The following is a 23,118-nucleotide window of genomic DNA, read 5'->3' as shown; positions in this document are numbered from 1 at the left end:
GTTGATTGGTGCGTCCGTCAGTCTCTCTTCCGGGTTTCATCCCCAGTCTAACGGTCAAGCAGAGAGGGCCAATCAGACGATTGGTGGCATACTACGCAGCCTTTCTTTCAGGAACCCTGCGTCTTGGGCAGAACAGCTCCCCTGGGCAGAATACGCTCACAATTCGCTCCCCTTCGTCTGCTACCGGGTTATCTCCGTTTCAGAGTAGTCTGGGTTACCAGCCTCCTCTGTTCTCATCCCAGCTTGCCGAGTCCAGCGTTCCCTCCGCTCAAGCGTTTGTCCAACGTTGTGAGCGCACCTGGAGGAGGGTGAGGTCTGCACTTTGCCGTTACAGGGCACAGACGGTGAGAGCCGCCAATAAACGCAGGATTAAGAGTCCAAGGTATTGTTGCGGCCAGAGAGTGTGGCTTTCCACTCGCAACCTTCCTCTTACGACAGCTTCTCGTAAGTTGACTCCGCGGTTCATTGGTCCGTTCCGTGTCTCCCAGGTCGTCAATCCTGTCGCTGTGCGACAGCTTCTTCCGCGACATCTTCGTCGCGTCCATCCTGTCTTCCATGTCTCCTGTGTTAAGCCCTTTCTTCGCACCCCGTTCGTCTTCCCCCCCCTCCCGTCCTTGTCGAGCGCACCTATTTACAAGGTACATAAAATTATGGACATGCGTTCTCGGGGACGGGGTCACCAATACCTAGTGGATTGGGAGGGTTACGGTCCTGAGGAGAGGAGTTGGGTTCCGTCTCGGGACGTGCTGGACCGTTCGCTCATCGATGATTTCCTCCGTTGCCGCCAGGATTCCTCCTCGAGTGCGCCAGGAGGCGCTCGGTGAGTGGGGGGGGTACTGTCATGTTTGTCATTCATTGTCATGTCTTGTCCCTGTGCTCCCCATGCTATTCGTTTCCCTCTGCTGGTCTTGTTTGGTTCTATCCTCCTCTCTCCCCCTCCCTCTCTCACTCTCTCGCTCTCTCTTCTCTCTGTCGTTCCGTTCCTGCTCCCAGCTGTTCCTATTCCCCTAATCATCATTTAGTCTTTCCACACCTGTTCCCGATCCTTTCCCCTGATTAGACTCCCTATTTATTCCTTTGTGTTCCGTCCCTGTTCCGTCGGTTCCTTGTTTTGTATTCCATGCTGTAATTGCGTTTCGCCCTGTCCTGTCGTGTTTTTTGCCGTGATTGTGTATCACCCTGTCCTGTCGTGTTTTGTGCCTTCTTCAGACGCTGCGTGTGAGCAGGTGTATCAGTTAACTACGGCCTGCGCCTACCCCGAAGCGACCTGCAGTCTGTGGCCGCTTCTCCAGTTGTTTTCCCCTCTACTATCTAGAGGATTTCAGTTATTCGGTTTTGAGCATTAATAAACTCTGTTTCTGTTAAGTCGCGTTTGGGTCCTCCTTCACCTGCATAACACTTTTATCTGTGGATTAATTGTCGGAGGTGAGGACCTTGTGCATTTCAGGTAAAATAACAACCCAATATTTATATCCCAGGACAAAATAGCTAGCATCAGCAGCAAGCTACCTAGCTAAATCGGCTCCATTTCCTTCCATGTCAAATTATCCTGGTATGGTTACTGGCCCAATGTCCAATGACAAAGGTAATAGCTGTTTCACATTAGATTGTGCCCGCTAAATGTGATACTTTTCCTGTCGCAAATTTAGCCAAATTCTCATCGTAAGGAATCAGTGATATTTAAACGCTGGTATCTATTAGAAAGTTGTGTAAGACGTCGTCTCCTACGTCTCCCTTCACATAAAAAAAGTAATCTCTATGAAGCACTATTGATATAACCGAGGCCATACACCGCTATGTGAAGGTTTCCTGTCCCACTGCTTTCTGGAGTGTTTGCTGCTGCTGTTTTGACAAAGATGCAAATGCTTGTCTTGCAGCATCCCCTCAAATGCAGCGGGTGCAGTCGTCTCAAATTACCACTCTACACTCATTCTTCCAACGGCCCCACATCTAAAACAGGGATATATCCCCCTACGTTAGTATTACGTTAGTATTTAGCTAATCACAGTTGATGGTCATCAGCTATCCTTTAGCTCGAAAAGCTATCGCCAGTTTTGAACAATACGACTCGGACCAGAATATACCGGACCTATTTTTCTCTCCATATCCCCGGATTTCAACCGAAAGCTCTTAACATTTACACCTGGATCTCGCAGCTAGCTAGCTAGCTGCTATCCGTGTGACTATTGGCTTACGTCGGTCCCGAAGCAAACTTCAATTATTCCGGAGCTAGCCAGCTGAAGAGTTCTATCAACCACTCCTGGGCTACAATCACCTATCCAGACCCGTTTTACTACCGGTGCAGAGCCCCACCCTAATCGTTAGCTGTCTTATCAGCTGCTATCTGAATAGGTCACTCTGACAATTTTTCTTGGGTCACTATAACTATATCTATTTTGCCAATTGGATTGATCCCCTCTACCACACGGAACCCCACTAATCTACTAACGGAAATGCACGAAGTGGCTAAAAACAGAACACCGTCCTATGCTAGCTTGCTACCGATGGCCCGGCTAGCTGTCTGAATCGCCGTTACCCCAACCAACCTCACTACTAACTGGACCCTTATATTCACTTGACTAAGCATGCCTCTCCTTAATGTCAATATGCCTTGTTCATTGCTGTACTGGTTAGTGTTTATTAGCTTATTTAACTGTAGAGCCTCTAGCCCTGCTCATTATACCTTATCCAACCTTTCAGTTCCACCACCCACACATACAATGACATTACCAGGTTTCAATGATGTTTCTAGAGACAATCTCTCATCACTCAATACCTATACCTAGGTTTATACCTCCACTGTATTCACATCCTACCATACCTTTGTCTGTACATTATGCCTTGAAGCTGTTTTATCACCCCCAGAAACCCCCTTTTACTCTCTGTTTCGGACATTCTAAACGACCAATTCTCATAGATTTTAGCCGTACCCTTATCCTACTCCTCCTCTGTTCCTCTGGTGATAGAGGTGAATCCAGGCACTGCAGTGCCTAGCTTCACTCCTATTCCCGAGGCGCTCTCTTTTGATGACTTCTGTACACGTAATAGCCTTGGTTTCATGCATGTTAACATTAGAAGCCTCCTCCCTAAGCTTGTTTTATTCACTGCTTTAGCACACTCTGCCTAACCGGATGTTCTAGCCGTGTCTGAATCCTGGCTTAGGAAGACCACCAAAAATTCTGAAATCTTTATTCCGAACTACAACATTTTCAGACCAGATAGAACGGCCAAAGGGGGTGATGTTGCAATCTACTGCAGAGATAGCCTGCAGAGTTCTGTCCTACTACCCAAACAATTTGAACTTCTACTTTTAAAAATCCACCTCTCTAAAAACAAGTATCTCACTGTTGTCACCTGCTATAGACCACCCTCTGCCCCCAGATGTGCTCTGGACACCATATGTGAACTGATTGCCCCCCATCTATCTTGAGAGCTCGTGCTCCTAGGCGACCTAAACTGGAACATGCTACAATCTAAGCTTGATGCCCTCAATCTCACACAAATTATCAATGAACCTACCAGCTATGGCGTTCTGCATTAGCATCAAACAGCCCCCGTGATATGCAACTTTTCAGGGAAGCTAGAAACCAATACACACAGGCAGTTAGAAAAGCCAAGGCTAGCTTTTTCAAGCAGAAATTTGCTTCCTGCAACACAAACTCAAAAAAGTTCTGGGACACTGTAAAGTCCTTGGAGAATAAGAACACCTCCTCCCAGCTGCCCACTGCACCGAGGAGAGGAAACACTGTCACTACTGATAAATCCACTATAATTGAGAATTTCAATAAGCCTTATTTCTACGACTGGCCATGCTTTCCACCTGGCTACCCCTACCCAGGTCAACAGCACTGCACCCCCCGACAGCAACTCGCCCAAGCCTTCCCCATTTCTCCTTCTCCCAAATCCAGTCAGCTGATGTTCTGAAAGAGCTGCAAAATCTGGACCCCTACAAATCAGCCGGGATAAACAATCTGGACCCTTCCTTTCCAAAATTATCTGCCGAAATTGTTGCAACCCCTATTTTACTAGCCTGTTCAACCTCTCTTTCGTGTCGTCTGAGATTCCCAAAGATTGGAAAGCAGCTGCGGTCATCCCCCTCTTCAAGGGATGTTTTTATCATAAATCTTCAATAATGTTCCAACCGGAGAATTCCTTTGTCTGTAGAAATGCAATGGAATGCGAGGTAAATGTCACATGAACGCGCGTCACGAGCTCGTGGCTCTCTGACAGACATCTGACTCATTCCCCTCTCATTCCCCCCTCCTTTACAGTAGAAGCATCAAACAAGGTTCTAAAGACTGTTGAAATCTAGTAGAAGCCTTAGGAAGTACAACATGACCATTATCCCACTGTATCTTCAATAGGGAATTAGTTGAAAACACGTCAGAATGAAAAAATTCATTCTGACGTGTGGCTAGAGTAAGGAATGGCGTCTCTGGGACGTTCAGCATGTTGTAACCTTCTGAACGCCACCCATGTTGGAGCCAGAGAAAAAAAGGCATCTGTAAGTCGAGGGCATCATTTTAGTTAATGCATTTTCAATATCATCTTAATTCACCCTCTAGTGGTCATATCGTAGATTAGCCCGGTGTTTTCCAATCCTGGTCCGGGGGACGACCCAAAAAGGGTGCAACTGTTAGATTTTGAGTCAAAGCCTTGATGATGAGCTGGTTAGATGAATCAAGTGTGTTAGTGCTAGGTCTAAAAGCAGAAATCTTTGGGTCCCCACGACCAGGATTGGGAAACACTGGATTAGTCCATTCAAACCATTAGGAATCATCATCTCATCCATGTCACCCACCATCTCCTTGTGCCCCGGCATGTTGCAGTGGAGCACCCCGGTGGGGAAGCTGACTCCGAGCAAGGGCCCAGAGAGGCTGCTGGGGCCATAGACCAGGTGGGCCCCCTGTGGTGGAGACCCGTAGATGACCGTCCCGGGACTGAATGCCAGGCTGGCCGCAGGGGAGGCATAGACCACAGAGCCAAGGGGCAGGGGCGAACCGTCGGGCAGCATGGTGTAGATGGCCGAGCCAGGGGGATGGCTGAATTGATCCCCAGTCCCCATCCCAGAGGAGCTGCAGTCTACCACATCGCTCTCACTACCACTGTCCCTCGCCTCACCTGAGTGGTCAAGCACGCACACATACACATACATACACACACACACCAATGCACACATACACCGATGCGTGCACACACACACACGTTGCTGTGTTGACTCTCACGGTTTGCTGTATTGTAGTGTAACGACAGAGGTCTCAGAGGAAACTTGCAATGTGCCTATACATACCTCTTCCTTTGTAAGTGTGTGAGGATGTGTGCACCGGAGGGGAGTAGACCCAGTATCCCCCTACAGGCTGGGGACCTCTATCCCTGCTGACCCCCCTGCGCCTGCTGTTGCGGTGCCCCCTGCCAGGCAAGGTAGGATACTGCGACCCTAGACCTGAATCCTGAGTACCTAAACTGTGAGCCTGATGGAACAAGGAGAAACAGACAATAAAACTATAGTATATTAGTCCTGTACAATATCAGCCTTAAGCCTAATTTATACCAAATGCAATATAAGAACTACAAATAGCCATGCAAAAATGGCGATCCTGCGTAATTGTGTAGGAAAAATACGCAAAGGTGTACAGCCCCGCAATTATAAACTCGACACAAGTAAGCAGGATCGCCATTTTGCGGTCTTGCGTTGCATATGTACAGTATAATTTAGGCTTTACACATACTACATAGAAAACACTTAAAACACAACTCCTCTGGCACCAAATGACCGATCTGCACGAAACATGGCATCTATGGACCAATATCTCCCAACGCAACAATTTCTAGGCTAGTATGTCAATCATACTGACCGATAAACATCCATGTGGGCATGGTCTGGCACATAAATTCATACAGATCAGACACCGATATTTGAATTGTACCAAAACCTGGTGTACATTTTTCAAACACTGTCAACACTCAACATATGCAAGCACATTCAGATCGACCACACGGTGGCGCTGCAACAGGCACATGTTTATGTCTCTTGAGTTTGGCTGCATGGTGGCACTGTTAGACAGGAAAAAGAGTTGATGCAAGCACATTGGCCCATGTTCTTTTATCGAGACTCTTGGAAAATGTTGCTTTTAATTCTTTAGAGTCTAAGATGTTGGGGGGAAGGGGGTGCTAAAACTGACATGGAATTTTTTAAGAATGTCATAGTATGGATCATTTTACTATGTGATTGTGAATATTAGGACCCCTTTAGGTATAAAAATATATACTTTTGGGGGGGATAAAATATCGATTTTGGCCTTTACTACTATAACCAAGCCAATAGCCCACATTCAATAACACATTCATAAATGGCAAAGGACAGTCAAAAACATGTATAATAAGAAACAATCTTTTGAAGTTTCTGCCCTAAATCTAGGAGATAAGAAGAAAAACACTCAGGAAGAAAAACTTCAAATTAGTGGATTTGGCTATTTCAGCCACACCCGTTGCTGACAGGTGTAAAAAAAAATATCGAGCACAAAGCCATGCAATCACCATAGACAAACATTGTCAGTAAAATGGCCTTACTGAAGAACTCGGTGACTTTTAACATGGCACCGTCATATGATGCCACCTTTCCAAGAGGTCAGTTGGTCAAATGTCTGCCCTGCTAGAGCTACCCCCTGGTCAACTGTAAGTGCTGTTATTGTGAAGTGGAAACGTCTAGGAGCAGCAACGGCTCAGACGCGAAGTGGTAGGCCACAAGCTCACAGAACAGGGCCGTCGAGAGCCGAAGCGCGTAAAAATGGCCTGTCCTCGGTTGCAACGCTCACTACCGAATTCCAAACTACATCTGGAAGCAACGTCAGAACAAGAACTGTTTGTCGGGAGCTTCATGAAATGGATTTCCATGGCCGAGCAGCCGCACACAAGCCTAAAATCACCACACGCAATGCCAAGCGTCGACTGGAGTGTTGTAAAGCTCGCCGCCATTGGACTTTGGAGCAGTGGAAAAGCGTTCTCTGGAGTGATGAATCACGCTTCAGATCTGGCAGTCCGACGGATAAATGTGGGTTTGGCGGATGAAAGGAGAACGCTACCTGCCTAAATGCATAGTGCAACTAAAGTTTGGTGGAGGAGGAATAATGGTCTGTAGCTGTTTTTCATGGGTCAGGCTTGGCCTTCTGTGCTTCCAACTTAGTGGAAACAGTTTGGGGAAGGTCTGGCCTGTTTCAGCATGACAATGCCCCGGTCATGACTCTCCTGTGAAGATCTGAAGAATCAGGTTACAATGGGTCCGCTCTAAGTTGGCCGTTTTATGACGCTCGTAAATACCAGCAGGAACTCTAACTCCCATACAATGAAAGGTAAGTTAAAAATCCCTTCGTTACAACAGAGAGAGATTTTGTAGATTGTGACATCCAAGATTGGATAACGAAACAGTATTTCTGTAATCCAAACAGTTGGAAGGATCCGTGGATACTTAAAGAACAATTATGTCAGATCAGTTGTTGTTTTGGGATCTCATTAAGGATGGTATAACATAACTATCTCTGAATGTGTATATTTCCCAGTTGTCAGGTTTACATCCAAATGTTGTGGAACTTCTAGGATTAAATATGAAACTCTTTATGAGAAGACGAAATGTGATCTTGGCCTTCTAAATTAAAAAAAATGTTTTTCATGTGAAGTTTATCCAGTCACTAACCATGCCTACGTCGGCACAGACATTATTCCAAAGTAATGGAACGCCCTTTTCCCCCAAGTATTTAAAAAGGACTCGCTGAAGAATGAACATATTAGACATTTTAGAAGTGGTTCCACCTGAATATGTTACAAATGGTTTTAAAACTACAAGACCAGAAAATGGTAAGACTAATCCAGTATTGACAGAAGTCCCGCCTTCGCGGGAATCCAATGTGGTTTCAGCCCTCAGGGATAAGTGACCCCTGGTGCTAAAGAATCTATTAAAAAATGATTTAATAAATTCAATTTAACTAAGAAGCTAAAATTGTCAGACCTAACTTTTCAGATGAATCATGAATCATTTGATGAATCATTCATGAATCATTTGATGAATCATTTGGACAAGGTCCAAATGAGAGACCATTTAAACTTTTCCATATTAACCTAGTTACAGCATTGCTTTCAGGTTAATTAAGGTTTAATTACCAAATAGTCTATACAAGTTTGATTTATCATTGACAAATCACTTATCGGGTTAGTCCACTAGGGCTTTTCATTGCCTTGTTTAGTAATGAATGTGTAAGCTATCCTGTTTGTGTGTTTATGTAGTTCTGTGTGGTTATTTACTTAGTAAATAAATAATTAAGCCAATTTGTATATTGCTGATTCATAATTTATTCTAGGGTTCATGCAGATTTTAAGTCAACGACGTTCAGAATAAGACTGAAGGTAAATAAGAATTAAGCTCCAGGTTATTTCAAATTTTATTCCCAAATAGCCTATACAGGTTTGATTTATCATGAAAGTGATTAAATCAATTAAATTTGCAAGCTCATTGAGGCCATTTCCCATAGTACTAATCCACTATTGACGGAAGTTCCGCCTTCGCGGGAATTCCATGTGGTTTCAGCCATCAGGGATAAGGGACCCATGGTGGAAATTATATATTTTTTCACCACTTAAATTTGCTTTTGCAAATTCATTCACATTTAGCTCCCACATTACTGATCCATAATTGATGGTTCATTAAAGTCTATAAATAGATTTTAAAAATCATTTTTTCACCTCCACATTTTTTAAAATAGAATGTGCAAGCTATCAGAGCGGGTGGTTCCCAGTCCCCTGCTAATTAATGAACCCTCACCTATAAAAGGATTGATCACTTACCTCAGCAGCGATAAACGCCATTAGCGGAAAAACTGCAGAAATTGCATTCTAAAGGTTTTCTCCACTTCAGCCCTTATGTCAAAGATTGGCATCGGTCCAGTACCGCAGAGCTCAGCAGAAGCAAGTGCTAGAAATGGCTGATATGAAGGGAGAGGTGGAGAGAACCAAGTAACTAATGACAAAAGCAGGAAATTAAAACATTCTGCTAGCCATGGAACTGTGTTTGAAACCTGAACAATTAAAAGTAATTGCAAATACTTAAGGTGATTGAGCACAAACTCTAACAAAATCGCTTTCCACAGGAACAACTCGATTTAGCAAAAACTAAATTCCCAGTAGTCCACTCCAAACTAGAACTACAAACAGGAGCGTGCAATTTGATAACATGCAGGCAGTTTTGATGAACGTTAGTCAAAACAATAATGTTCTAGTCCAAATGCTGCAAACCAGAGACGATCAGTTAATGAACACAATGACTAAGTTGGGTGACAAATCAGCAGAACTCATTGAAGTCGCTGACCAAATGAATGATGAGAGAACTCAGATGAAGATGGAAATATTGATTTCTAAGCAAGTAGAGGAAATCTCATCACTGAATCTCTCGCTCCGTACTCAAGACCTCCAAATGCAAACCATGACAGATAAGTATGAGGCCGAACGGAGCAAGTGCGGCACTCACATGTCTAAAATCAGTACTCTAAGTGGCCAAGTGACTACAGCGTTACTACCCAAACAAGCAACCGGAGCTCGGTACTCAAAGGAGTGAAGACGAAAGAAGGTTTTAGACTTTGCTTCCCTCATGTGTCCCTCAGTCTTCTCCTCTTGGCCACTCATCAAAACCTTCCGCATCTTTGACCCTGTTCCAGGTCAGCCAAACAACATTCTTAGCAGGCATAGAGGACACCTTGGGTGGCTACCCGAACACGACGGGTTCTTACAGGCTTTACCTGTTGACGCGAATATCGAATAGACGAGGTGAGGTTCATTCGTCTACAACAGCAATAAGTGCAAAATGACTACGCTAAACCTGCAATAGCTTTGAGGTTAGAATTCAGTGGTTCTTCGACACGCAAACACAAAAGCTCACTGGCTAACACTGTCAAACAAGCTCGGAATGAACACCCACAAGCGTACTATCATAGGCATCGTTCAGCTTACTTTGGCCTACTCACTGAAACAGGAATGGAAGAGCTGTTACCATTCAAACAAATGTTTCTGTCAAACATGTATCCCACCTTCATTACCTACTTGGATCCTGCAGCCCATGTTGGCTTGCCTATCTTAGAACTCAGAGAGCTTGCAAAAACAGTTTTAAAGGCATCAAAAGCAAGTAACGCTAGGAGCCCTGACATCTCGGTTTTGAAGTTTGACCAGGAGCACTTACTCCAGTTAGAGGGTGCATTATCAAGTACTGGAGCATTGAGAGATGACGCACAACAACGGTTTCTACCACAAAACCACGACACCAATACCCACCATGGTCGAAATAACTGTAAAGTACGTCACCTTGGAAACGACACCCTTAGCAACACCCTTAGCAAGGACGTTAAAAATCAAATTTCTCCTGCTCTCACTTGAGACCCTATCCGGGGCCCGCTCGATCAAGAAACAAGTCAACAGGCTTTGCCTATAGCCTTTGACACAAAAGTTGCGAAGAAAAAGGTCAATAGCGTCGCTAAAGCCAAGCCCACTCAAAATCCGTTAAGTCGATCTGCTTTCACCATGAACAGAAATGACACATCACGTCGTTGCGAACAACCACTTCACTTTGTGGGGAATATGTCCACTAAATGCAACTCAATGGCCATTCGTGGAAACAGTCCTGGTGGACTGCTTAACCAGTCATGCGCAAATTGATTCGGGCTCAACAATCTCGCTCATCTCTCAAACATTGTTCAATGATCTGAAAATGGCTTTGAAGCTAACTAAACATTGGTTAAAAGTGGAATGATGTGACACTACACTTTGAGGTTTCACTCCAACATCGCCTCTCACATTGAGACTCATGCTGAAACTACACTTCCAGGATGTATCGCTCGTTCACCCTGTGTATGTTACCAGCCTCGAATCTGAACTCCTGATACTTGGAGCAGACTTGATGGATCGTTTACTCCCACTGATGGATTTGAAAACCAACCACGTATGGTCACAGTGCCGTCTCCACTGACCACACTGTCTTCCCCTAACGCTAGCTGCAACGCAGTCATCCATGAGGGGTACCTGTCGACAGCACCCCGTCAGAAAAATACATTTCAAAACCTCTTGGGGCTGAATCCGAGCCAAGGAAATATTACGATATCTCAACACATTCCATCAGCAAACCTGATTGACAATTATGTTCATGATTTCGAGCCAGCAGTCTCTGTGAACAAGCAACTTCCCTCCTCCTTGGAGTCGTGCAATACTGTAGCTGAGATGAACTTCTCTTGTCCTTCGGACAGTTCCGCAAACACTGCAGCAGTCTCAGGAATAAAAGCATCAACGTGCAGAGTGTACTCTGCTTCCGATGATACACTTTCCGCTTTGTGGGGGACTGTCTACCCATACAATGACACGAACGGCGTCAGTCCCGCATCTGACCCGATGACTCCCACTGGTGAAACACTTTGCAATATCCCAGACAGATATCCCTGTGTCTCAGTTCGCAGGGACTGAAGAGGTTGCCACACGCAGACACTGTACTGACTGACAGACCTGGACAGCCACTGAGCGTTTTGAAGCACAAACACCAGGAGACTTGGTTGAAAGGTTACAGCCAATCTAATAACAACACGGCCGCTGACAACTCGTACATTGGGTCCGAACTATTCGTTTGTGCCTCGGATACCAACACCAACCGCTGGTGAGACAGAAAGGGAGGGATTACTAGCCCAGACCCATGATGAGCCTCATCGAGGCCGGTGGGGGGGCGAGACCATGTGCAACACTGCACGAGGCCACCAGAGCAGGAAACAAATCTAGTTGTAAACTTCCCCATGAAAACAGAGAGGAGCGGACAGGCCCCTCGACGGGGATAACCCTAGAACACATCTAAGATATTATTGAGGTGTACCACATTGGTTGTAAAAGAAGTCCAGTGAACTATCCACCTCAAAAGCAATTGTCAAAAATAATAATTATTGCCATGTGTAGTTTCAACAACAATGCAACTAGTAAAATGCTCTAATCTTGTTTTCCGGTAGAATAACATTTCAGAATAAATCGGTAGGATAACTGGTCCCCTTGAGTAGCAGTACCAATACCAGCACAGTCGGTCCAGCCACAATCAGTAATAAGGTTAGAGACCTCACAAGTCAAATTGCTATTGATAACAGCGACAGAGGAGTTGGTAGTAACTCAGGTTGCAACACGTGTAAGGGAATCTCCAGAACACTCTTTTGATGGTTAACTCACATGCCACTAATAAATAGAACTATCCATTCAGGAGGAAAGTTATTAGAAGTCATGAACCATGATCACACCGTGTATAACTGCTTATAGAGTACTTCCGTCAGGGGGTTAGCTCCTCCGTGGATAACATGGCTATGAAATAGACTCCTTCACCACTATACCTATCACCACTACAATGGTGTAACACACATTGACGTGTAGTAAAACAACTCCACATGCCCTTAACACACGTCTTGAGGTCGACATAAAAACTTACTGACCAGGCATTGACCTGGAAATGATCAAATGACGTCAGACTCATTCTGAACAGGTTGCAGCCTACCAGGATACTTGGTTGTCTTTCCCTTGGCATGTAAGCATAAACGCACACCCACAACGGAACATTTAATGAGGATTTATACAAGGACAACTTAAGGGTCCGAGCAAAATACCAGCCTTAGTAAAGTGGAAAAGTTACTCTGAGGCTCTGAAGTGACTCTACAGCTACAGTGCTCACCAGAGGTCCATAGGTCATTCCTGTAGACTGCCTGAAACTCATGCCATAAGGCTGTAGATGTATCATATAATTATCAACTTAGGATAGTGCCCTAAGCAACACACCGCGAATTAGGAACACCGATCCCAATCCGGGCATCCACTGCCCATCCTGGTGGTGGACTGCTCCCTTGGCAGAAGGCCTACCAGGGTAAACCACTGGGACATCCAAGGTTCATTCTTATGGTGGGTTGCAACTTACAGAATCCTTTCAAGTTGAATCTACCAGAGGGGGACTGGCATGACTCTCCTGTGAAGATCTGAAGGATCAGGTTAGTGGGTCCTTTCTACAGCACACTCTATCCCGCAGAGGGGGAGAGGGGTGAAAGTTGGCCATTTTATGACGCTCGTAAATACCAGCAGGAACTCTCACTCTCCCACACGATGAAAGGGAAGTTAAAAATCCCTTTGTTACAGAGAGTGATTTTGTAACGAAGATTGGATAACGAAACAACATTTCTCTATTCCAAACAGTTGGAAGGATCCGTGGGTACTTAAAGAACAATTATGTCAGATCAGTTGTTTTGGGATCTCAATAAGGACGATATAACATAACTATCTCTGAATGTGTATATTTCCTAGTGGTCAGATTTACATCCAACTGTTGTGGAATTTATATAATTAAATATGAAACTATTTGTGAGAAGCTGAAATGTGATCTTGGCCTTTAAAATTATAAAATGGTTTTTCATGTGAAGTTTATCCAATAACCACGCCCAAATGAGCACAGACATTATGCCAAACGTAATGGAACGCCCTTTATCCCCAAGTGTTTAAAAAGGACTGTCACGCCTTGGTCATTGTATTTTGTGTTTTTGTTATATGTTTGGGTAGGCCAGGGTGTGACATGGGTTTATATGTTGTTTTTCGTATTGGGGTTTGTAGTATTTGGGATCGCGGCTAATTAGGGGTGTTGTATAGGCATGGCTGCCTGAGGAGATTCTCAATCAGTCAGGTGATTCTTGTTGTCTCTGATTGGGAACCGTATTTAGGCAGCCTGAGTTTCGCTTTGTATTTCGTGGGTGATTGTTCCTGTCTCTGTGTTGTGGTCACCAGATAGGCTGTAATAAGTTTCACGTTCCGTTTTGTTGTTTTTGTATTTCGTATCAGTTATTTCATGTACCGCGTTTTCTTCATTAAAGTCATGAGTAACCAACACGCTGCATTTCGGTCCGACTCTCTTCTTTCAACAGACAAACGCCGTTACAAGGACTCGTTGAAGAATTAACATATTAGACCAAAACACGCAGGATTGCTGCCATTCAGTCTGCAGCTGTTTAAGTACTCTTAGTCTAGTAAACTCGACCGAGAACCACCAGGTGGTACTCTGAAAGAACCATTCTAAAGTACATTTCCCTATCCAACGACCATTGGTACATCTTACATATCCACTATAACAGAGCCCGCTGAGCAATCTACAACTACGAAAGACTTTGATCTCTGGTGGACAAGTCAGAGACTTTGTCCAATTACTCCCCAGACGGACCGGCGATTTCAACAGAGACAACAAGACATACACACGTAAATATGTACATTGCAATTATTTTCGAATGTGTGGCCGTTCATGTGCAACGTAATTGCATTTCCATGAGCATAGTTATCAGCTGTATGTAAGATAGTGAAGTCCTTTGTCTCTTCTCCTGCTCTTTCTTGCATGCTCCTCCCTTCTCATTTTTGTAACAAGCCATCATATCGGGTTAGTCCACTAGGGACTTTTCAATGCCTTGTGTAGTAATCAACCTGTAAACTATCCTGTTTGGGTGTTTATGTAATTCTGTGTGATTATTTAGTTAGAAAAATACAATTTGTATATCGCTGATTCATAATTTATGGTAGGGTTTATGCTAGGGTTCATGCAGATTTAAAGTTGATGTTCGGAATGAGACTGAAGGTAAATAAGAATTAATGAATTGACTGGTGTAAGAGATCTTTATCTTTAAGAGATAATCAGAAAACAGTAACTTATTATATAAACTTAATACTTAATTAATTATATGGTTAATTTAACAGCGTAATAATTAAACGTAGTTCATTGATTTGATAAAATAACATTCAAACACATTAATGACAGCAAAGACATGACACCACCGTGTACAATGCGATGTCCATACAGAAATGGTTTGTCGAGATAGGTGTGGAAGAACATGATTGGCCTGCACAGAGCCCTGACGTCAACTCCATTTTACACCTTTGGGATGAATTGGAACCCTGAATGCGAGCCAGGCTTAATCGCCCAACATCATTGCCCGACCTCACTAATGCTCGTGGCTGAATGAAAGCAAAGTCCACATACTTTTGGTCATGTTGTGTACTTAACCCCTTTTTTGGGTAGTCACAAAACTACCTTCAAACTTCCATTAGTTAAAAAAAACACTACTGGTTACCTTCAGACGTGTCCCGTGACACTTGTGGGGTCGAATGGGCAAAACAGAGAACACCATCAGTTTCCGTCATTTCTACCATCATCACCGACTTCAGACAAGTCCCCTGACACTTCGTAGAGGAAGGAGGTGATCACCGTGTTCGTCTCCCCTCTCATAACAGTTTGTAGGCCAAACAATTTGGATGCTACAGACGTTTACACGAGAAGACCGATTTTTGGGATGTCTCATGGTCTGACAAACACCGCTCTAGCTCTGCAACCTTTCACCACAGATGCGGAAGTGCGACATCGGCCGATGCGGTGGACTGAGACCCATCCACTGCATCCATCTCTCTTAAACTGACAGATTTTGATGGGGATTATTTTATTATGTTACTTAGATTGACACACTGGTGCGTCAATTGACTCTAGGGGGTTAAAGAAGTGCATCCATAGATGATATAAACCAAATGTTGTACCAATCTGTCTGGCAGTTCAGGTGAAGAAGATGTTTAAAGTAGTCAATATCATGTCCAATATACAGTGCCTTGCGAAAGTATTCGGCCCCCTTGAACTTTGCGACCTTTAGCCACATTTCAGGCTTCAAACATAAAGATATAAAACTGTATTTTTTTGTGAAGAATCAACAACAAGTGGGACACAATCATGAAGTGGAACGACATTTATTGGATATTTCAAACTTTTTTAACAAATCAAAAACTGAAAAATTGGGCGTGCAAAATTATTCAGCCCCCTTAAGTTAATACTTTGTAGCGCCACCTTTTGCTGCGATTACAGCTGTAAGTCGCTTGGGGTATGTCTATCAGTTTTGCACATCGAGAGACTGACATTTTTCCCCATTCCTCCTTGCAAAACAGCTCGAGCTCAGTGAGGCTGGATGGAGAGCATTTGTGAACAGCAGTTTTCAGTTCTTTCCACAGATTCTCGATTGGATTCAGGTCTGGACTTTGACTTGGCCATTCTAACACCTGGATATGTTTATTTTTGAACCATTCCATTGTAGATTTTGCTTTATGTTTTGGATCATTGTCTTGTTGGAAGACAAATCTCCGTCCCAGTCTCAGGTCTTTTGCAGACTCCATCAGGTTTTCTTCCAGAATGGTCCTGTATTTGGCTCCATCCATCTTCCCATCAATTTTAACCATCTTCCCTGTCCCTGCTGAAGAAAAGCAGGCCCAACCCATGATGCTGTCACCACCATGTTTGACAGTGGGGATGGTGTGTTCAGGGTGATGAGCTGTGTTGCTTTTACGCCAAACATAACGTTTTGCATTGTTACCAAAAAGTTCAATTTTGGTTTCATCTGACCAGAGCACCTTCTTCCACGTTTGGTGTGTCTCCCAGGTGGCTTGTGGCAAACTTTAAACAACACTTTTTATGGATATCTTTAAGAAATGGCTTTCTTCTTGCCACTCTTCCATAAAGGCCAGATTTGTGCAATATACGACTGATTGTTGTCCTATGGACAGAGTCTCCCACCTCAGCTGTAGATCTCTGCAGTTCATCCAGAGTGATCATGGGCCTCTTGGCTGCATCTCTGATCAGTCTTCTCCTTGTATGAGCTGAAAGTTTAGAGGGACGGCCAGGTCTTGGTAGATTTGCAGTGGTCTGATACTCCTTCCATTTCAATATTATCGCTTGCACAGTGCTCCTTGGGATGTTTAAAGCTTGGGAAATCTTTTTGTATCCAAATACGGTTTTAAACTTCTTCACAACAGTGTCTCGGACCTGCCTGGTGTGTTCTTTGTTCTTCATGATGCTCTCTGCGCTTTTAACAGACCTCTGAGACTATCACATTTACATTTACATTTACATTACATTTACATTTAAGTCATTTAGCAGACGCTCTTATCCAGAGCGACTTACAAATTGGTGCATTCACCTTATGACATCCAGTGGGACAGTCACTTAACAATAGTGCATCTAAAACTTAGGGGGGTGGGGTGAGAGGGATTACTTAACCTATCCTAGGTATTCCTTAAAGAGGTGGGGTTTCAGGTGTCTCCGGAAGGTGGTGATTGACTCCGCTGTCCTGGCGTCGTGAGGGAGTTTGTTCCACCATTGGGGGGCCAGGGCAGCGAACAGTTTTGACTGGGCTGAGCGGGAGCTGTACTTCCTCAGTGGTAGGGAGGCGAGCAGGCCAGAGGTGGATGAACGCAGTGCCCTTGTTTGGGTGTAGGGCCTGATCAGAGCCTGGAGGTACTGAGGTGCCGTTCCCCTCACAGCTCCGTAGGCAAGCACCATGGTCTTGTAGCGGATGCGAGCTTCAACTGGAAGCCAGTGGAGAGAACGGAGGAGCGGGGTGACGTGAGAGAACTTGGGAAGGTTGAACACCAGACGGGCTGCGGCGTTCTGGATGAGTTGAAGGGTTTAATGGCACAGGCAGGGAGCCCAGCCAACAGCGAGTTGCAGTAATCCAGACGGGAGATGACAAGTGCCTGGATTTGCGCCGCTTCCTGTGTGAGGCAGGGTCGTACTCTGCGGATGTTGTAGAGCATGAACCTACAGGAACGGGCCACCGCCTTGATGTTAGTTGAGAACGACAGGGTGTTGTCCAGGATCACGCCAAGGTTCTTGGCGCTCTGGGAGGAGGACACAATGGAGTTGTCGACCGTGATGGCGAGATCATGGAACGGGCAGTCCTTCCCCGGGAGGAAGAGCAGCTCCGTCTTGCCGAGGTTCAGCTTGAGGTGGTGATCCGTCATCCACACTGATATGTCTGCCAGACATGCAGAGATGCGATTCGCCACCTTCAGAAGGGGGAAAGGAGAAGATTAATTGTGTGTCGTCTGCATAGCAATGATAAGAGAGACCATGTGAGGTTATGACAGAGCCAAGTGACTTGGTGTATAGCGAGAATAGGAGAGGGCCAAGAACAGAGCCCTGGGGGACACCAGTGGTGAGAGCGCGTGGTGAGGAGACAGATTCTCGCCACGCCACCTGGTAGGAGCGACCTGTCAGGTAGGACGCAATCCAAGCGTGGGCCGCGCCGGAGATGCCCAACTCGGAGAGGGTGGAGAGGAGGATCTGATGGTTCACAGTATCGAAGGCAGCCGATAGATCTAGAAGGATGAGAGCAGAGGAGAGAGAGTTTGCGGAGCGCCTCCGTGATACAGAGGAGAGCAGTCTCAGTTGAATGACTAGTCTTGAAACCTGACTGATTTGGATCAAGAAGGTCATTCAGAGAGAGATAGCGGGAGAGCTGGCCAAGGACGGCACGTTCAAGAGTTTTGGAGAGAAAAGAAAGAAGGGATACTGGTCTGTAATTGTTGACATCGGAGGGATCGAGTGTAGGTTTTTTCAGAAGGGGTGCAACTCTCGCTCTCTTGAAGACGGAAGGGACGTAGCCAACGGTCAGGGATGAGTTGATGAGCGAGGTGAGGTAAGGGAGAAGGTCTCCGGAAATGGTCTGGAGAAGAGAGGAGGGGATAGGGTCAAGCGGGCAGGTTGTTGGGCGGCCGGCCGTCACAAGACGCGAGATTTCATCTGGAGAGAGAGGGGAGAAAGAGGTCAGAGCACAGGGTAGGGCAGTGTGAGCAGAACCAGCGGTGTCGTTTGACTTAGCAAACGAGGATCGGATGTCGTCGACCTTCTTTTCAAAATGGTTTGAAGTCATCTGCAGAGAGGGAGGAGGGGGGGAGGGGGCGGAGGATTCAGGAGGGAGGAGAAGGTGGCAAAGAGCTTCCTAGGGTTAGAGGCAGATGCTTGGAATTTAGCGTGGTAGAAAGTGGCTTTAGCAGCAGAGACAGAGGAGGAAAATGTAGAGAGGAGGGAGTGAAAGGATGCCAGGTCCGCAGGGAGGCGAGTTTTCCTCCATTTCCGCTCGGCTGCCCGGAGCCCTGTTCTGTGAGCTCGCAATGAGTCATCGAGCCACGGAGCGGGAGGGGAGGACCGAGCCGGCCTGGAGGATAGGGGACATAGAGAGTCAAGGGATGCAGAGAGGGAGGAGAGGAGGGTTGAGGAGGCAGAATCAGGAGATAGGTGGGAGAAGGTTTGAGCGGAGGGAAGAGATGATAGGATGGAAGAGGAGAGAGTAGCGGGGGAGAGAGAGCGAAGGTTGGGACGGCGCGATACCATCCGAGTAGGGGCAGTGTGGGAGGTGTTGGATGAGAGCGAGAGGGAAAAGGATACAAGGCAGTGGTCGGAGACTTGGAGGGGAGTTGCAGTGAGGTTAGTGGAAGAACAGCATCTAGTAAAGATGAGGTCGAGCGTATTGCCTGCCTTGTGAGTAGGGGGGAAGGTGAGAGGGTGAGGTCAAAAGAGGAGAGGAGTGGAAAGAAGGAGGCAGAGAGGAAAGAGTCAAAGGTAGACGTGGGGAGGTTAAAGTCGCCCAGAACTGTGAGAGGTGAGCCGTCCTCAGGAAAGGAGCTTATCAAGGCATCAAGCTCATTGATGAACTCTCCGAGGGAACCTGGAGGGCGATAAATGATAAGGATGTTAAGCTTGAAAGGGCTAGTAACTGTGACAGCATGGAATTCAAAGGAGGCGATAGACAGATGGGTAAGGGGAGAAAGAGAGAATGACCACTTGGGAGAGATGAGGATCCCGGTGCCACCACCCCGCTGACCAGATGCTCTCGGGTGTGCGAGAACACGTGGGCGGACGAAGAGAGAGCAGTAGGAGTAGCAGTGTTGTCTGTGGTGATCCATGTTTCCGTCAGTGCCAAGAAGTCGAGGGACTGGAGGGAGGCATAGGCTGAGATGAACTCTGCCTTGTTGACCGCAGATTGGCAGTTCCAGAGGCTACCGGAGACCTGGAACTCCACGTGGGTCGTGCGCGCTGGGACCACCAGAGTAGGGTGGCCGCGGCCACGCGGTGAGGAGCGTTTGTATGGTCTGTGCAGAGAGGAGAGAACAGGGATAAACAGACACATAGTTGACAGGCTACAGAAGAGGCTACGCTAATGCAAAGGAGATTGGAATGACAAGTGGACTACACGTCTCGAATGTTCAGAAAGTTAAGCTACGTAGCAAGAATCTTATTGACTAAAATGATTAAAATGATACAGTACTGCTGAAGTAGGCCAGCTGGCAGTGGGTGCGTTGTTGACACTACACTAATCAAGTCATTCCGTTGAGTGTAATAGTTTCTGCAGTGTTGCTATTCGGGGCTAGCAGGCTAGCTAGCAGTGTTGTTTACGTTACGTTGCGTTAAAAGAACGACAATAGATGGCTAGCGAACCTAGAAAATCGCTCTAGACTACACAATTATCTTTGATACAAAGACGGCTATGTAGCTAGCTAAGTAGCTAGCTACGATCAAACAAATCAAACCGTTGTACTGTAATGAAATGAAGTGAAAATGTGATACAACCTGTGAATGCGACCGGGTAGTTGAGTTCTATACAGAAGACGTTGGCTAGCGTTGGCTAGCTGTTGGCTAGCTAGCAGAGTCACCTACGTTAAGGACGACAAATAGCTGGCTAGCTAACCTCGGTAAATTAAGATAATCACTCTAAGACTACACACTCTAAACCTAAACAACACAATTATCTTGGATACGATGATACGATGATACGAAGACAGCAAAGACAGCTATGTAGGTAGCTAACACTAAACTAATCAAGTCGTTCAGTTGAGTGTAAAAGTTTCTCAGTGCAGCTAATCAGTGGACGTTAGCTAGCTGGCTAGTGAAGACTACGTTAGGACGGCGAAATACGATAATTACGCAATTATCTTTGATACAAAGACGGCTATGTAGCTAGCTGAGAAGAAATTGCTAAGATAAGACAAATCAAACCGTTGTGATATAATGAAATATAATGAAAAAGTTATACTACCCGTTGGAGCGACGTGCAGATGCGACCATTCGCTCCAACCGGAACCGGAAAAAATCATTTACATTTAAGTCATTTAGCAGACGCTCTTATCCAGAGCGACTTACAAATTGGTGCATTCACCTTATGACATCCAGTGGAACAGTCACTTTACAATAGTGCATCTAAATCTTAAAGGGGGGGGTGAGAGGGATTACTTATCCTATCCTAGGTATTCCTTAAAGAGGTGGGGTTTCAGGTGTCTCCGGAAGGTGGTGATTGACTCCGCTGTCCTGGCGTCGTGAGGGAGTTATCACAGTGCAGGTGCATTTATACGGAGACTTGATTACACACAGGTGGATTGTATTTATCATCATTAGTCATTTAGGTCAACATTGGATCATTCAGAGATCCTCACTGAACTTCTGGAGAGAGTTTGCTGCACTGAAAGTAAAGGGGCTGAATAATTTTGCACGCCCAATTTTTCAGTTTTTGATTTGTTAAAAAGGTTTGAAATATCCAATAAATGTCGTTCCACTTCATGATTAGGTCCCACTTGTTGTTGATTCTTCACAAAAAAATACAGTTTTATATCTTTATGTTTGAAGCCTGAAATGTGGCAAAAGGTCGCAAAGTTCAAGGGGGCCGAATACTTTCACAAGGCACTGTATATCAAAGGCATATTGCATGATCTGGTTGATTTTGAGTTCTGTTACTTGCCTAGTGTGGTAAGGAGTACAGAAGTAGCTCATCCTAAGGCAATGTGTCTAAATAGTCCTGATGGTGGCACAGTGGGCCCACAGCTTGAACCCTGGCATTGCAGCTTTCATCTTAATGGTAACATTCTACTTGAGACGCTGTGTCACCCTACATCCCACTGCTGGCATGACTCTGAAGCTAAGCAGGGTTAGTCCTCTGCCTGCCCAGGTGATGGATCATATCAGCCATATAGGCCTAATTGGTCATAACGTGTATTTTCTTAGTCCAAGTAAAGTGACACAGGATGGTCTTAATGCTTGTGTATTTTCTACAAGTTACTTAAAATATGAGGAAAACAAACATGGCTGTAAACAATGAATTACAGCAACAACAAAGGATTTAAGAAACAAACTTTCAAACGAAACAAAACTTCTTGGCACTCTTATGTAGGTATCATAACCTGCCATAAAATAGCACAATATCTGTCACTACAGGTGTAAATCTATGGGTCATGGCAGTGTTATGACATTATGATATGGTTATGATCGTGTCATAACGTGTTATTACACTGGGTGTACATTTTCTTTGTTATTTTGATGTTTCGGTGGTATAGCATATCTTTTGTCGAATCAGGATTTTGTGGAGGTGGTTTCCTTCCCCAGAAGGAAACCGAATAAGTTTACTTGATTTGGTTCTGGGTTCTTCTGAGTTTGCAGCCAGGTAGCAGTCATATCCACACTCTGACAATCCCATAAAGCATAACCATCAACTACTAAAACAGTTGGTAGGTGGTGGTGGTTCCTTACATTTGTGGATGATGGGACATAGTACCAGTGACCCCTGGTCCTGTGAGGATCTCTGAGGCTGGATAAGACCTGGTTCTGCTGGACCAGGTTTTCCCTGAGAGCACACACCTCCCCCATAAGCTCCTCCAGGTTCCCGCTGTTCTCTGTGGAGTCAAAGTCACATTGGGGATATCAACAAAACAACAAAAAAGTGGATTATTGTGCAATAAAATATATTTAAAAAAATATTGATGTAGGCATCGAATCTTTAGAAAGACATACAGGGTTAGGCCTAATAGGTGAATTGGGGTGTTTTTACAGTGTTAAGACTGACTCAACCAAATAGGGCTAAAACAAACTATTCAGCCGACTAACTCTCTCTAGCCAGGGCGTGCTGCTCCCGCAGTTGCTTAGTCTGGGCCTCTTGTCTGGTCAAGGCCCATTTCAGTCGATCCAGCTCCTGCTGTTGGATGCTGTTGTCTAAAATACCCCCCAGGCTATTTTGGTCCATCAAATGCATCTAATGGAAAGAAAACTTCAAATCTTACTCAGGTGAGCACAGATATTGTTAAATAAGAGTACATCTCTACTCATGTACAACACGGTGTGAGTTCCAAATAGCACCCTATTCCCTACATAGTGCACTACTTTTGACTAGAGCACTATGTGCCCTGGTCAAAGGTAGTGTACTATATAGGGAATATGGTGCCATTTGGGATGCAGATTGTTTCTGTAGG

At 45.2% G+C, this 23,118-nt stretch overlaps 1 protein-coding gene across 5 annotated transcripts in view; it reads right to left on the bottom strand.

The window, feature by feature from the left end:
* Positions 1-23,118, bottom strand: part of cntrl (centriolin) — a 110,471-nt gene that overhangs the window by 17,401 nt on the left and 69,952 nt on the right. For all 5 annotated transcript variants that reach the window (XM_046346591.1, XM_046346593.1, XM_046346595.1 and 2 more), the window contains 4 exons: positions 22,757-22,901; positions 22,403-22,545; positions 5,291-5,471; positions 4,802-5,121 (listed from right to left, as the gene is read on the bottom strand). In XM_046346591.1, the coding sequence (XP_046202547.1) occupies positions 4,802-5,121; positions 5,291-5,471; positions 22,403-22,545; positions 22,757-22,901 (789 nt within the window). The remainder of the gene's footprint in view (positions 1-4,801; positions 5,122-5,290; positions 5,472-22,402; positions 22,546-22,756; positions 22,902-23,118) is intronic.

Source organism: Oncorhynchus gorbuscha, linkage group LG04 (assembly GCF_021184085.1).
Source record: "Oncorhynchus gorbuscha isolate QuinsamMale2020 ecotype Even-year linkage group LG04, OgorEven_v1.0, whole genome shotgun sequence".
NCBI classification, from domain to species: domain Eukaryota; kingdom Metazoa; phylum Chordata; class Actinopteri; order Salmoniformes; family Salmonidae; genus Oncorhynchus; species Oncorhynchus gorbuscha.
Note: the sequence above shows the minus strand (reverse complement) of the source record. Positions and strands in the feature narration are given on the sequence as shown.